Below are 16421 nucleotides of genomic sequence, written 5' to 3' on the forward strand. Positions count from 1 at the left end.
AGTATTTACTGACGAATATCTAGTTGTGGGGGATTTATTTGATCATGCAATTTGAAGTCTTGAATAAACTTTATGTTTAACTAGTGAGCACCAACATAAAAAAGGTGTGTCATGGGTGAGGACTGCGAATTTAAGTCAGAACATTATTGTGCTCCGACACCTGATAATGGGAGGAATATAAAACTAGAGAGGGAAATTTTGAATTTTGGAAAAGCGTATAAATCACAATTAAATAAGATTCCTATATTGTATTTTTAAGGAAATAATATCTGTGTTTTACCTGAAAATAAAATACATATTAAATACTTACCTATATTTGAAGCTTACTTAATTGAGAAGGTGCCTAGCTTTTTCCACCTATTTTCCCTCTCTTTCCGTTGTATGTATGCTATGTCTCTCGCACATCTTTCCCACCAGGTGGCGCGGCGCACGATAATGTGTAGGCGCTAGATGTAGTTCTTTGAGTCGAAATCCTCAACAGGTGGACGTAAAGCGTAAGCTTGAAATATAGGTAAGTATTTAATATGTGTTTTATTTTCAGGTAAAACACAGCTATTAAACACTTGACCGTAATTTGAAGCTTACTTATTGAGATCAGGTTTGTTACCCACCTTGTGGAAATATGGACGCCAATGTGAACTTGAATACAAAAGTAATTACTTATTTCTTTATTTGTAAGAGTAAGGTGTGCAGATAGGATAGGTACCCATAAATCACACTATTTTTTATATTATATACCTATATTAACAATCCCAGATGAAAAGTTAATCAAAATAAGAACCAAAAAGTTAATCATAATGATTAAAAGTATTAGAACTTCAGCGTACAAGTACAGTTGGTTCAAGCGTATCTACCTTTTGGGCTTGAAAGGTTAAAGTTACTACAATTTCCACTATCTTTAGCGTAAATCCCATATTTACATATTTACACCGGCTGCTGCTGCAACTCGCTCGCTCGGCTCGTGCGGTAGTTCAAAAGTTAACCTAAGATGCTCATCGCTTCGCTCCTCGCTACCTATTTGAATATTTACGCCGGCCACTGCCGCGACTCGCTCGCTTCGCTCGCTTGGCTCGTGCGGTAGTTCAAAAGTTAACCTAAGATGCTCGTCGCTTCGCTCCTCGCTACCTATTTAAATATTTACACCGGCCGCTGCTGCAACTCGCTCGCTTCGCTCGCTCGGCTCGTGCGGTAGTTCAAAAGTTAACCTAAGATGCTCGTCGCTTCGCTCCTCGCTACCTATTTGAATATTTACGCCGGCCACTGCCGTTTTCAGCTTATAAAGGATTTCGACTTAGGCGGATTTTGATTGGACAGAGAGTTTGAGGTTTATTCTTATAAATTTTGAATTCATAAAATTATAATTGAACACCTGACACCAATCAAGCAAACACGTGTTTACGTGAGTCATAGATTTATTATCGTATACTCCTAAAATGTTTTCTAAGAAACAATAGTGTACTTACATTGTCGGCACGTTCTTAAAGTCGGTAACTTATTTTTGTTCGAACAATAGAGGTAATAAATTCCTAATGATCAAGTTGTAAAGGTTGTAAAATAAAAAAATATTCTATATTAAAACGTATATATAATATGTGCGTCATTAATTTCTGACTGTTTCGAAATTTGGTGCAAAATAAAATAGTGTGTAAATAAAATTTGTAAAAAATCAATAAAATAAAACAATTGAGTAAAGATCTATAGGCATATTATGTATGTATTTATACAAGATATGTATATATATTTATACAGGGAACTTCTCAACGTGTTATCTATGAAATTATACTTTTACTCAATTGTTTAATTTTATTTACACACTGTTTTATTTTGCACCAAATCTCGAAACAGTCAGAAATTAATGACGCACATAGTACATAATATATACATATTAAGACAGAGGTTAAGCTTAAATAACTTGAAAAATAAATAACATGATCACGCCCACGTGTTGGTGTTTTAAAAAATTCAATCAAAAACTGAGAATAACTGTAAATATTTTAGAATTAGAAAAATAAATATGTACCACAATAACATTCAAGTATTAGAAAAAATTTATACATAATTCCACCCACGTGTTAGTATATCTATACCTACATATTATAATAAAATTGAAAAAATTGAAAAATACAATCAAAAAGTGAGGTTAATTTTAAATAACTTAGATAAATAAATACCATAATTACACCTAAGTATTAGAAAAAGATATGTAATTACTTACTTTTTTTTTAAATTCACTGGAATTAGAATTAAAATAAACACTTTGATTGTGCTGATCACTTTAATATAATATTATCACGTCACTATAGAGCGTTGGAAATAAATACGAGTGCAATAGAAAAACGGTCAAGTAAAGTGGTAGGACGTACGTTAAAACGATACGCTATCCCTACTCCGCTGAAGAAAGTATACGTCGAATCACGCGTGGTAGGGATAAGAAAAAGTTGGCGCGTAAAAATGTCACGAGTACGGCGTAACGCAAAAATGTCACGCGCGCGGCGTAACGCAAAAAATGTCTCACAAAATTTTTGTCCACCCCCGATAAAGAAGTTTCACTTCAATAATTTGGAAAATCCAAAAGTGCACGCCTCATAATTTTTTTTAATAATTATTTATTAATTATTATTTTTGTTTATTTAATAACAATTAAACCACATCGAATCAGACCCTGAAAAATGAAAGGGTTCTATTCCTGAGCATACTCAAGCGTAAGAGAAAAAAAAAAGACTCGATTAGTAAAGTATTTCGGTCGCTATCGTGTTAACAAGAAAATCCTCCGCACATACAGACACACGGACGTCCAAGACAGAACTTTTTTAAACTGTTTTTGAAGTGAAACTTCTTTATCGGGGTTGGACAAAAATTTAGTGTAACATTTTTGCGTTACGCCGTACGCGTGACATTTTTGCGTTACGCCGTACGCGTGACATTTTTGCGTTACGCCGTACGCGTGACATTTTTGCGTTACGCCATACTCGTGACATTTTTAAGGTTATAAAGAAGTTTCACTTCTTACGTGTGTACTCTAGTACACGCATACATTTTTTTAACTAGTTTAAATAACAAAAATGACATCAAAAATATCATGAATGTTAAAAATAGTGTTTTTTCTTAATATGTGTGTGTATGTATTATCTTACAAGTGCAATGTATGATACATAAAGACATTTTAAGTTTGAAAAATCAGATGTTTTGCGCAAAGTGACAGTAGTACCCGAGGTGGGTACTACGCTTCGCTTATGAGGCGTGCAATATGTGATGTTATTCGGTGAAGCTTACAAAAGACATATTTTTTACTTGAACAAAAATTAAAACATTCAAGTAAATATAATTTAACTTCAAAAAAACTTTTTAATAAATACTTACTTAAACATTGAATGAATTCCTCCATATTTTCAGATCTTTTCCAATATAGGTGTTGCCAATGTACGCCATTGCTATATTTAATCAGCAGATTTTAATTGAGAGAAATTAAAAGCTGTATTGCCGCTCTCTATTGCTTTTTGCAATTAATAACTTATAAGGGGGTTAATATAATAAAATCCAATATGTATCGTAATCTGTTGTTTATCACTTCTAAACTAAAGTAAATTTAACTAACTAAATAATACATTTTTAATCTCTTTATTTTTGATGGTTTATGTATAATTTTATCTTTTATATTTACACTGAAATCAAACTTTATTATCTATATATCTAATTCTGATAGCATATTATAATTAACACTGACTACATAGTATTTTCATTTTGCTTTTGGTAAAGTGTCATAATAAAAAAATATACGTAATATTTAATATTATTTCTAAGCTAGTTAATTCGTCGTTATTGATATTTGACGACTGGAACTTTTATTCAATATTATTTAATTAGAACCATACTTAATATTTTATTGGAAACTCATGGAGACGAGTATGTTGCATGGTTTCAAGTACAGTATAGATGCTGATTGCTACTTCTCCTATATCGGTATTAGGCAACAGGCAGGCGGGTACAGACAGAGCGAACAGCATCGGGATTCGGGAAGTACACAGTAGGTAATTGCTGCGCGAAGCAGCTCGGTCAGTGTGGACATGGTTCAGCCGAAGAAAAAAGATTTCGAAAAGGAAAAAACTATTTGCTTTGGAAAGTTGATCGCTCTGTGGGGACCCGCTTATTTACGATGTAGGTAGATAATTTGTAATTTTTATTAATTTTAATTCTTTATGGCTCTAAAAATATACAGTAGATAATTCAATATTTGTACGAAATTAAACACATGATTAAATCTACATAATTATGTACATGTCGCAGCTAATTCATAAAACCAGACCTTTCATGAATAGCCTAGGTTCTTTTTTTCTTGTTTAATGAAATGGTGACTACGACTAACGATACTTCAACGTTTGGACGACGCTATTATTTGTTAACTCAATGCATGAGCCTTGATGATAATGCCGATCAATATTTTCTTGTGTTTGATATCATGCGAGTATTATCTACACATTGATAAACGCGATTTATGTATTATTTCTTTAAAATCCCTCTCTCAAAAATAATACTTAAATTAATTTAAATCCTTTTACATAACTACTTACTAAGTACGTACTGAATCTTTATATCTTGCATTTTGCAAAAATTCTACGCATCCAAGCTTTTAAAAATTTGTAATATTCAGTGCAATACAACTTGTAGATAATTTTTTTCCAAAGCCGTGATATTGAAATTATTTAGAACCTTGTTTAGGACTTACATCTGAATATGTTAAATTATAGTTTAATGTTTACGCATACGGCTGGAAATTTTATAATTTTTCGTTTTTCTTGGTTTTACTGCACTTATAATCCGTAAAAATTTTTAATTTCACAATGTAGGCATGATACTCGTGTATAATCAAACAAAAGAAAATACTATTTACAAAAAATGTTTACGGGAACGGCACCTACTAAAATTATTAAAGTAGTAATTATTATGTCACCCATTCAAGTAAAATCATTATCAATTACATAAGCCTTTTTTTATTTTGAGTACCTACATAAAATGCATTATTTTTCAAGAAATTGTTATTTCTTTGATGCTAAATAGATCTTCCACGAACCTAGAAAAATATCGTAAAGTATATTATATAAAAAAGCTATCATTTAGGAGGGATGGATAAATAAAAAACAAATTTAATTTCCCAAGCAAAATATTTTTATTTTTATTATCTGTAACATTTCTGTAAGATTTCCAGAAACGTTATCACAGATTATTATCAATTAGTCATAAGTACGTTGATAAGAAAAGTGATCAAAGTACACGATCAATACATTAACATTTCCTTCAGTTATAAAAAAGGTATTTTAATATAAAAAAAATAATATATCCAGGCGGTTAAAATGTGTACTGAAAAAATTAGGTCGCATTTAAAATTAATTTTATGAGGAATTGGTTATCTTATTTACCAATACTCGATTATTTTCTTGATAAGGAGTCGGTTTTTAACGGCTCTTTATTGAGGTAGTGCATGATTCCGGAATCACCTATGAAGTCAAAGCTGAGTGATTAGGTTTTAAGTGTTACAACAACCACATTTCACCTGTTAAACAGTACCTAATTAGAAACTTCAAGACCGACCTGAATAAAACTCCATTAAAACCATTTTAAACGTTCACATCTTTATATGGCAAATTAAAAACGCAAAACTCCATTCTTTATCATGGGTATCGGTTGAATACCTAATTTTTCGCCTCCCTACAATATGTCTGTGGCGAGATTACACCTGTATTCTGTCATCATAGTGTACCTACTTGGATAATAAAGTAACAATTAATGTTAAATAAATTTTGATTTATACTTTAACGAGTGCAGAGTTATTTTCATGACTTCAATTAGAAATAATTTTTTCAACGTTGGATCCGTACGAATAGCCCATAGACTATAACTAAAATTTTAGTGTTTCCTTTCCATGTAGAGCCCGACGTAGAGCCTGATACATATTTTCACATATATGATATAGATACAGCTTAATTATATGATAACCCACACGAATATACAAGTCGTATCGGGTAATTTATAAAAATATAATGATTACCTGATTTACAATAGTTAAGTTTCTAAGTATTTTGTATGTTTGTTTGTCCCTATAATGACGAACAAACAAAAAGTTAGGTCGTGAAAATTGTTTCAAAGCTACAATATTAAAGAGTCACATGGGTTATTTTTATCCCTTATTAGTAAAAAAAAATAAATTTATTTTCCAATCAGTGTATTTGCTTTTTTTTATTATTTGTAGTAATGTCACTGTCATTATCAGTGATATGTTTCAGTGATATAACTTATGATATAATTAGTCATTACCACGTTGATAAGAAATGGGACCAAAATAAAACCTAAACTCCGAAACGAGGAAAAATTTACATTCATACCTACATAGTTACATGACTTACAGATTTCAATTAATATTTTGGACTCAATTGGCCGCTTTCTTATAATAATAATTAATCAGGATTCAGGAACTATAGAACTGTCTTTTAAGCGTGATAAAGAAACTACAATAATTATATTTTTTACATGCTCTGTTGGATAGTGCTCTATTAAGATAACAGACTTAATTTAAAGGTTGAGGACAAGTTGAGGATGATAAAGATTTTTAGAATAAAACAAAAATAAGATTTTATATACTTAATAATTTAATCTATAATAACAGAAATGTTTAATTTATTTATTCTGCGATGAAATGTCTTTTGGCGGTACCGGAAAACCGGCAGTCATTGTCTGTAAAATATTGATGGTCAATTATTTTATTATTTATAATTATTTTTATTCAATAATTTACGAGGATGTGTAGCGAAGGATTTGTTTTTAAAGAACCAATAGTATCGCTTCATTTTCCTCGCCTCGTTCAAATCTCTAGGTTTTTGCGCATACGAGGAATGTGTGCCAGGAATGCGTGCGAGGTATGTTTATTAGTTCCATAATTTTGAACAATAGAATACATTTCACAGCTTCGCAGCGCAACCTCGCACCACCAATCCTAGCACAACTTTAATGGTAACCCCTACACATTTTGACAGCACAACTAGGCATTCGCACGACAAATTTCCCTCGCACATGATTGGTGGAAAAGCACCCTGAAGCCAAGTTTTCAAAATACGGGTTTTTGTAGTTTTCTGTAAACGCGAGGTATGCAAGAACTTGGCAAGAACAGTCATTTTTAAATAATTTGATGAATGAATATGTAATTACTAATTAGTAATTACACTAAATTAAATAACCTTTTTATCGTCATATTTCGAATTTCGAATTAAAACAACGCAACGGATTTTGATGCGATTTTTTTACTAAAATATAACCGAAATCGCAGTCCTGGCGTGAAATGTCCCATTTGCAATTATTATTTTTTTATTTTGATTATTTACAATAAAGTGACAGACATTATCAGAAATTATTTTATCATCAATAATAGGTACACGTTTTTAATCAAGAGCATTCTATACCACACTTTCGATATTAGTTTTTAAATGTACGGTAGAAGTTTTCAGGGCTTCAACAACCCCGAAATTGTTTTCATCGGTGTGTAATATCGTAGCTGGAGTACCTACTGCATGGCAGCTTGTTGTCTAATAAAAACGTATGTATAGATAATGTGCGAGGATGTGTAGCGAGGAATATGTTTGTAATTAACAATAACAGTTTTGGTGTAAAAAAAAAATATTGGCTAATAATTTAAATTGAGGCAAAAAGTAAAATCTATGCAATTTTTTTATCTTTCAAACAAAATTTGTTTTGAAAGATACAAAGATGTGAAACTTCAAAATGAATAGAAACTCTGCTAGTAGGCAAGTTTAACGTGAAATACTTATCTTTCAATTTCTACTTTGGTGTTCCACAAGGTACGATCTTAGGCCCTTTATTGATTATTATAGATACAACAAAATAAAACACAGAAAATAAGCTTTTGTATATAAAATTTTAATTATTAAGTAATATATACTAACTCAAAGTTTAAAATTTGAGTATGTTGTGAAATTAATTTATTCGGCGACGTAAAATCTCTTGGCGGTGCCGGGCCAGAAGTTGGTGGTGATTGTCTGTAAAATAAAAATGGTTGATTAATATCCATGGCATAATACTTATTTATCAATTTAACTAATTAAAAAAAAATACTAAATGTGTGAAAATAAATGTTATTTTAACGTAAAGTCAAAACAGTATGTCTGTGTAGGTATTCAAAAAATAGTCTGAAAATGAGGGCCTTTAGAAATGCAGATGATATGTACATAATATAAAGATACAATATTATATTTTTTCTAAAAAATATATTATATTTTGTCCTATACTTTATCCATAGCAAAAATATTAATAAAGTTAATAATTGAAATGACTGATAAATCATATTATGGAGAGTTTTAACGGTGAATATCTTTAGTAATAAAAAGGAACCAACTTCATCAATTATTTTCAAGTGCCCACTACGCTGTCACTGAAATTTGAGAAAAAAGCATTTAAAAGCCCTCCTTTTATAAAAATTGTTAAAACTTACCGCTTCAATTTTATCAGGATAATATTCTCTTACTAATGTAATGGTGTTACCATCTGGAAACTTTTGCACTTGTGTGACCTTGTCACCTTCTACAGTAAAAGTTGTTTTAGCCTGAAAAAAATCATCGTCAAATCAGAACAAAAGTGTGTTAAAAGGTAAAGATCTTTTCACTTAAGCGTTACATGTTTGCATAAATCTTGAATTAAGATCATAAAATGGCAATTTTAATTACACTTAATTGCTCAATACAACAACTTACATTGCGAAAGTTGGCTAAAGCCACCTATGAGATACATAAAAGTAATTTACATAGTACGAAATTATACAGCATAAAAAGCCTATAAAATACTGTAACAACATAATATATCTTTCTTCTACAGCTGACTCACAGTTACTATGTATTTGATTTCATAAACGTTATCATTTAATGCCTTCTCTAATTGATTTTTATTACTATTTTAGATAAATTTAACAGCCGATTTTTTATTTGATCTGCTCTTCACATATTTAAATAATCGATGTATTATATATCTATTTCACGCACCTTTCCCCTTGGCCCAACTGTTTCGTCAAATTCGACGCCATTTTTAAATTTAGAGACCATAGTCCTTTGATTATAAACTGAAGTAAGAACGTACTCGTCACCGTTTTTTTCTAATGTTTGTTTCGTCTTGGCCTTAATAATCAAGTCGGATAAGTCATCTGGGATTTCTGAAAAACATAAGTAGGTAAATATAAAAATACAAATGATTACTAAGGCTACTAACATATCCAGTTCAACAATGGCCCTTTTTAAATAGATTGAGAATGTACCTATATTGAACTTTATTTAAACAGAAACTGCACTCATCTAAAAGTTGCAGAATACTTAAAAAAATTACCACCTACGTGCCTATTTTGCACTAAATATAAAATAATAGGTGGTAAGATACATAAACTAACTTCTAAATATTAAATTAAGAGGATAATTATTATGCAATGAGTGCTTAACTGTATCTTATAGAATAATATTATATAGTAAAGCACTGATTCTGAGAGACTTATAGAATAATTATAGATATTAGTCTGTGCTGGTGGAATAAATAGAGCAATGTTCCAGAAAATATTGAGTTAACAGTATTCAAATAAACCCACTAACTAAAATCAAGATTGACCACCGTGGCTTAAATTCAATCAGGAACACCATAGAATTATTTAGAAAAGCTTTCAAATACAAATGTCTATTAAATAATACTTTGTATTTGTGGTTAACATACAGACAAGCAGACAAATACTTACTCAGACTTTTGACGAACTCATCAAAGTTTTCCGTTCTGTCCAATACATAGGATTTGCCAACGAACGCCATTGTTGTTTAATCAGTAGATTTTACTAGAAACTAAAATGTCTAACTCCACTCTCATAAACTATTATAAATGCACATTCAGTAACTAATTGTGTATATATTTAAAACTGTTATCGTAATCTGTTGTTTTATCGCTTTTAGACTCAAGATAACTTCCGTAATCGAAGTATAATGACAAACAGATCCAAAATCATAGGTAGTATCTGCAATGATACGATTGTAAGGGTGCTATTCCACCAATAATGTGCGATGATGTGTAGCGAGGAATGTGTTCGTGCGAAGAATGTGTGCGAGGAAAGTGTGAGAGGAATGCGTGCGAGGTATGTTTATTAGGTCTATAATTATTTTGAGTAATGGAAGACATTTCAACTCATTCTCGCACCGCACATTTTCCTCGCACGTAAAAACCCCCACACATTTTCACAGCACAGCTAGACATCCTCGCACGACACATTTGTCTCGCACATTATTGGTGGAAAAGCACCCTAAACGCTGTTAATATGTTTTAGCGATAACTATCAAAATTTCACTTCCCAAATAAGAGTGCTTTACTCTTGTTTTAGTAAATTTCCGGTATATTTTATTTATTATTGAAGGATTTCTCAGTTTTAAGTGTCGAAATAGCTAGTACCTAAGGAAGATAAAATTGCAGTCCAGAAATCTGTTTTTGAAAAGCAAATTGAAATTAAATGAAAATATATTATTTGAAGGGAACTAATACAATTGCTCCACTAATAATTATTGTTTTAACAGATTATAATTGGGATGGTATTTTGTATCAATTAAAATCGAACCTAATTTCATGTTTTTGAAAAATATTTCATATGTTCTAACAATACCAAAACCCACATAGATACATATTTTTAAGTGTATCAAAATGAGTTAATGGTTTTAAGGGAAGAATTAGAGAATATATTATCTTATATATAAAAATGAATCGCAAAATGTGTTGGTAAGCGCATAACTCGAGAACGGCTGAACCGATTTCGATAATTCTTTTTTTATTATATTCCTTGAAGTACGAGGATGGTTCTTATGTAGAGAAAACGTAAACATGTACCACGGGCGAAGCCGGGGCGGACCGCTAGTATGACATAAAACACAAAAGCTTTTAAAAAAATATTTTATTAAAAGCAACAAATAAATTTGTTTGTTGTAAAAAACTAAGTATTTATTGGGCGACGTAGATCTGTTTACAGCTACCGGACCAGAAGTTTGTTGTGATAGTCTGTAAAGAATAAAAAAAAACTATAAAAATATTAGTCATAATCAGAATCTATTATTAATAATACTTATAGAATAGATGATTCACGCGTGATGACATATCCGTATTTACTTATTCAGTTACAATTTTGCTAAGTCATTCAGAGGTATCGTGTAATTAATTATTATTTATCTTGGGTTTATAAAAGATACGGAGGCATAAGAAAATTTTCAATTTTTTAATTGTAGTCGTTGTCTATAAGCGGTGTCAAAATGGTAACAAACTAGCCCCGCGGAACTATTGAATGTAAGAAAATAATTTTCCTATCGATGTATGGTTTTAACCAGGTCATTCATAACTTTTAGTTTCAATATTATGTTGGTATGTATTCTGTTTACTCATTTCAATTAGAGTAATTGCTTCGCACAGCAGTTGCTTTGCGAAGCTATAGCGTCTGTCTGAACCCGGCTATTCTCAAACTCTTCTAGACTTCTTCAGGACTATTACTTTTGAATCGTCATAACATAGTTTTACCATTTACCAACGATTTGGAAAAACTTACTCAAACTCAAACTCAAACTCAAACATTTATTTATTCAATTAGACTTCTTCTAGAAGCACTTTTGAAACGTCATTAAGTACATATTTTAACATTTACCACCGATTCAGAAAGCAGTATCTACTATGGAGAATAACCGGTAAAAATATCCGTGGTATTGAATTCCGTAGGAGCTTTGACGATCTATATATTATTATTGTATAACTTACCATAACAAATTGTTCCGGTGTGAATTCTCTTACATAGGTGATGATGTTCCCATCGGCGAATTTTTGAACGTGAGTAACCGTGTTACCTTCTACCGTGAATGTGCTTCTGGCCTAAAAGAAAGAAATAATTGTTTGTTTGTTTGAATTTTTGGTTTTGGTTGTATTTGTTTCTTATTATAGTCAGTGTGGGTCAGTGATTCGATGAACGATTACAGCTATCTTTACAAGTGTTAGGTAGGTAGGTATCTAAATTGTACACATTGTCACAGAAAAGCAATGCCAAGATATTGTAACCATGGCGTCTATTTTGTACATTTCCAAACTAATTAAAAAAAATATTTATTTTTATTATAATTAACTAGCTGGAACCCGTGGTACGCGAGTAAAAGAAGCCTATGTACTAATCCAGAATATCTTATCTTATCTTATATATAAAATTCTCGTGTCACAATGTTAGTCTGCATACTCCTCCGAAACGGGTGGACCGATTCTCATGAAATTTTCTGTGCATATCGGGTAAGTCTGAGAATCGGCCAACATCTATTTTTCATATGTACCACGGGCGAAGCCGGGGCGGACCGCTAGTAATCTATAAGTATCTGTACCTGTTGTTGTTCTATTTCATACAAAAGCAGCCGATAGGACCTGTATAAAATTTAAACAGGCTTCATTTCAGAGTACCACGCGAGTGAGCCGCTGCAAATTACAATTATCTTTATAATATTTAAATAACTCTCACAGTAATTGTTGGTCTGATTTGTTCGTCGAACTCGACACCGCTCTTGAATTTAATTTCAACAGGACCACTGGAGTAGATTAGCGTGAGAACGTATTCATCTCCAACTTTGTCCAGTTTTTGTGAATCCTTCCTGTTTAAGAAGCTTTGTGCTTTGTCTTCTGGTAATTCTGAAAATATTATGAAAATTTAGACGGCGATTATAACGGAAGAATATGTGTTACATATAGGTATAATCCACTGTAACCACTGCTGGGACACGAGCCTGCGCAACGGGCCAAAAAAAACAAAAAAGGATAAGGTAAATTGACGACATATCGAATTATCATACTTACTCAGAGCCTTAATGTATTCCTCCAAGTTTTCATTTCTGTCCAACGTGTACACTTTGCCCAGGAAAGCCATTTTGTAGGATAGTAGAATGGATTTCACTGATAAATCTAAACATAAATTGAGAATTTAAGCAAATTCTTCGGCTTATATTGAAAAAGATGACTCGCATTCTTTTTAATCATTGAAGATAAATTAAATTAGGAGTAATTCTTTAAAGAAGACAAGTTAGATAAGAATTAAGGGCCGTAAAAATTATCAGTATTTCAATTATAGAACCACACCTTACAGAAGCTATATTTGCAAATAATTTGGAAAATCCAAAAGTGCACGCCTCATAATTTTTTTTTAATAAATATTTATTAATTATTATTTTTGTTTATTTAATAACAATTAAACCACATCGAATCAGACCCTGAAAAATGAAAGGGTTCTATTCCTGAGCATACTCAAGCGTAAGAGAAAAAAAAAGACTCGATTAGTAAAGTATTTCGGTCGCTATCGTGTTAACAAGAAAAAGGATCCGCACATACAGACACACGGACGTCCAAGACAGAACTTTTTTAAACTGTTTTTTAACTAGTTTAAATAACAAAAATGACATCAAAAATATCATGAACGTTAAAAATAGTGTTTTTTCTTAATATGTGTGTGTATGTATTATCTTACAAGTGCAATGTATGATACATAAAGACATTTTAAGTTTGACAAATCAGATGTTTTGCGCGAAGTGACAGTAGTACCCACCTCAACGCTTCGCTTATGAGGCGTGCAATAATGCTGAAAATGCAAAATTATTTGAAATTGTTCATAAATAAAACTTATAGATAAGAACTCATTTATACAGGGTTACTGGGAAAGTCGTACAGAATATTGAAGGGCCCTAGTAGCTCCAATCGAAAAAAAATGATAGAAAAACCAAAAGAAAAAAGATTTTTATGAAATATCTATAAAATTCAATATCTCCATAACGGATACCATATTATGGGATCAACTCAGAAATGACCTGAATAATAACGTCCTTCAATATTCTGTACGACATACAAGACAAGTTAGGAAATGTACTTTGAATTCTGTTGATTCTTTTCTTATTTCTACGTATTTTCAATGTGTCATAGTTTTTGCTTAGTAGGCATTTACCTTCGGTCAGCTACCTCAGGTTGGGACGATTGAGTTATAGTTATGGACGCAAGTAAGAGTGCTTTTCCACCAATATTGTGATAAACATTTAAAATCTTAGCATTACATGTATATTCCAATGTTAAAAAAAATTACTTAATGGTGCTTTTGCATATTTTCATTTTTATACAATTTATTGCATTTTCTGTGGGATCAAATTTGCTTTGTAACCTTAAAAATATATTTTAATTAAAAATGTAAATAAATAAATAAATAAATAAATAATGTGTGAGGATGTGTAGCGAGGAATGTGTTTGTAAAGAACTAAGTGACATATCACACTAGCGGATTGCGAGCGGTTTCAAAGCGGAGCGGGTGCGCAACGAATACGTTGCGGGCGCGCAACGAACACGCCGCGGTTGCGCAGCGAATTCGTTGCGGACGCGTCATTTTGTATACTCTCGCACAAAAGCCAGCTCTTCCGCCTTGCCTAACTTCCATTCAATATTTCCATCGTTTCTGTAGCACTCAATTTTTTAACCGTACTGTGGAAATGCACTTACTTAACAGTTAACTAAAGATGTAATAACAACTGGAGTTGTTAAAAAAAGGTGCTATAAAATTGAATTACTAGGACTTTTAGAATGTACCATACATTCCAAAAGTATGTAACGACTGACCAGTATAATCTCTCCCATAGCAACGTATGTTATAAAGAGATTTTGTGAACCTAATTATGAGCAAAGTGATAGTGAGTTGCTGGTTGCTTGATAAAATTTTCTATTCACTGCTATTTATCTAATAATAAGATAGCCCTGTTTTAGTTAAGGAGCTTTAACATTTATTTCACTAATGAACTTTCTTAATGAGCAATTAAGTTATCTGATTGCATTTCGACCAAGATTTAATAGATAAAACAATACCCTAAACATTAACATGTTATGAAACTCGTAAAAAATAATGATCTCATAATTATTATACTATCACAAGTTATAAGTAACAACCAGCACGGATTCCATTTTGTTAATGAGTGTACATGACTGCGACGTAAACGTTGCGCATCTGCCACGCGTCCGCAACGAATTCGCTGCGCAACCGCAACGTATTCGTTGCGCACCCGCTCCGCTTTGAAACCGCTCGCAATCCGCTAGTGTGATATGTCACTAATAGTGTCGCTTCGAACGCTAAACGCTTCAAATTTCTAACAATGACGCGATATGATAATGTGAACATCCCCATGCATTTAAATCTATACTAATATTATAAAGCTGAAGAGTTTGTTTGTTTGAACGCGCTAATCTCGGGAACTACTGGTCCGATTTGAAAAATTATTTCAGTAAGTATTAGATAAATCATTTATCGAGAAAGGCTATTATAGGCTATATATAATTACGCTACGACCAACGGGGGTGGAGCCACGGGGGTGAAACCGCGCGGAGCATCTAGTAAGAAGATAAAAAGAAGTCTTCTCTCAATTATAGATTCATTAGGCAATATTATTCATATCAACAACACTTGGCTTACTATTATTACTAGTATAGTATTATATTATCTGTGCTATTATTATATTAAGAAGTCAATGTAATTTATCGATACCATGCCTTTCATGATACTGCAATCTTTGTAATAAATGATGCCCATAAACTTTATCAATAAATACCTAACAGATATTACATATCAATATAACAGCAGCAAAATACAATTTCTTAGTTCTTCTGAAGCTTTGTTGACTTGGAACGTTATCTATCAGACTATCACAAAAAACATACAAATCTCAATCTCATAATCTCATACTTCATTAATTACCTATTAAAGATATATTACTATGTATATTGTATACCTACCTATGTAGGGGTTTTACTAACCTAGAAAATGTACAACTAAACACCTAAACTTATTTTCATTTTATATGATTCATGTTAGTCTATTAACAGAAACGAACATATAAAAAAATAAAACACGACTATCTTTTTTCCCAGAACAGAAATCTTAAAAAAGAACACTACACTATGTCTTATCTAAATTGCACAATGAGTCACAAATTAAATTACTACTGGAAAAATTGCCTTTTGTATGGTATTAATTTAATCACTCATAATATTATATTAATTCCAAAGTAACAAGATTAAAATTTGATAAGGTTGAGAAACTTATAATTACATATTAGAAAACAGACAAATATTTCTTATGTTGTACTTTGTTCACGTTGAAAGGAAAATATTTACATCCAATAAATAAGTAGTTGTGTAGGAAAGTAATAGAAGTTCACAAGGAATGCACAATTTCATTAATTTTTATGTCATAGTTGAATTTTATTTGTAAAGAGGGGTCGTTGAGAGTTTTCCTTCCGAGAGATTCCTATAGGCATGTTATACTCAATTATTTGTAATATCTAATATCTAATATATATTATAAAGGCGAAAGT

General features: G+C 31.6%; 2 protein-coding genes across 2 annotated transcripts; both read right to left on the bottom strand.

Annotated features, from left to right (window-relative positions):
- Positions 1 to 7927: 7927 nt before the first annotated feature.
- On the bottom strand, positions 7928 to 9986 carry LOC149478837 (fatty acid-binding protein 2-like). The gene is made up of 4 exons (XM_089709125.1): positions 9773 to 9986; positions 9039 to 9205; positions 8495 to 8605; positions 7928 to 8042 (listed from the first exon to the last, which is right to left on the bottom strand). The coding sequence occupies exons 1-4, from the start codon at positions 9840 to 9842 to the stop codon at positions 7986 to 7988; spliced, it is 405 nt and encodes a 134-aa protein (XP_089565251.1). The 5' UTR covers positions 9843 to 9986; the 3' UTR covers positions 7928 to 7985.
- A 1024-nt stretch (positions 9987 to 11010) lies between these two features.
- Positions 11011 to 12983, bottom strand: LOC149478838 (fatty acid-binding protein 2-like). Its single transcript, XM_089709051.1, has 4 exons — positions 12883 to 12983; positions 12551 to 12717; positions 11812 to 11922; positions 11011 to 11067 (listed from the first exon to the last, which is right to left on the bottom strand). The coding sequence occupies exons 1-4, from the start codon at positions 12950 to 12952 to the stop codon at positions 11011 to 11013; spliced, it is 405 nt and encodes a 134-aa protein (XP_089565177.1). The 5' UTR covers positions 12953 to 12983.
- Between the last annotated feature and the right edge of the window lie 3438 nt (positions 12984 to 16421).

The sequence above is a fragment of the Colias philodice genome, chromosome 21 (genome assembly GCF_061535455.1).
Source record: "Colias philodice isolate Cphi_HAF_F1 chromosome 21, ilColPhil1 Martin Lab GWU primary, whole genome shotgun sequence".
Lineage (NCBI taxonomy): Eukaryota > Metazoa > Arthropoda > Insecta > Lepidoptera > Pieridae > Colias > Colias philodice.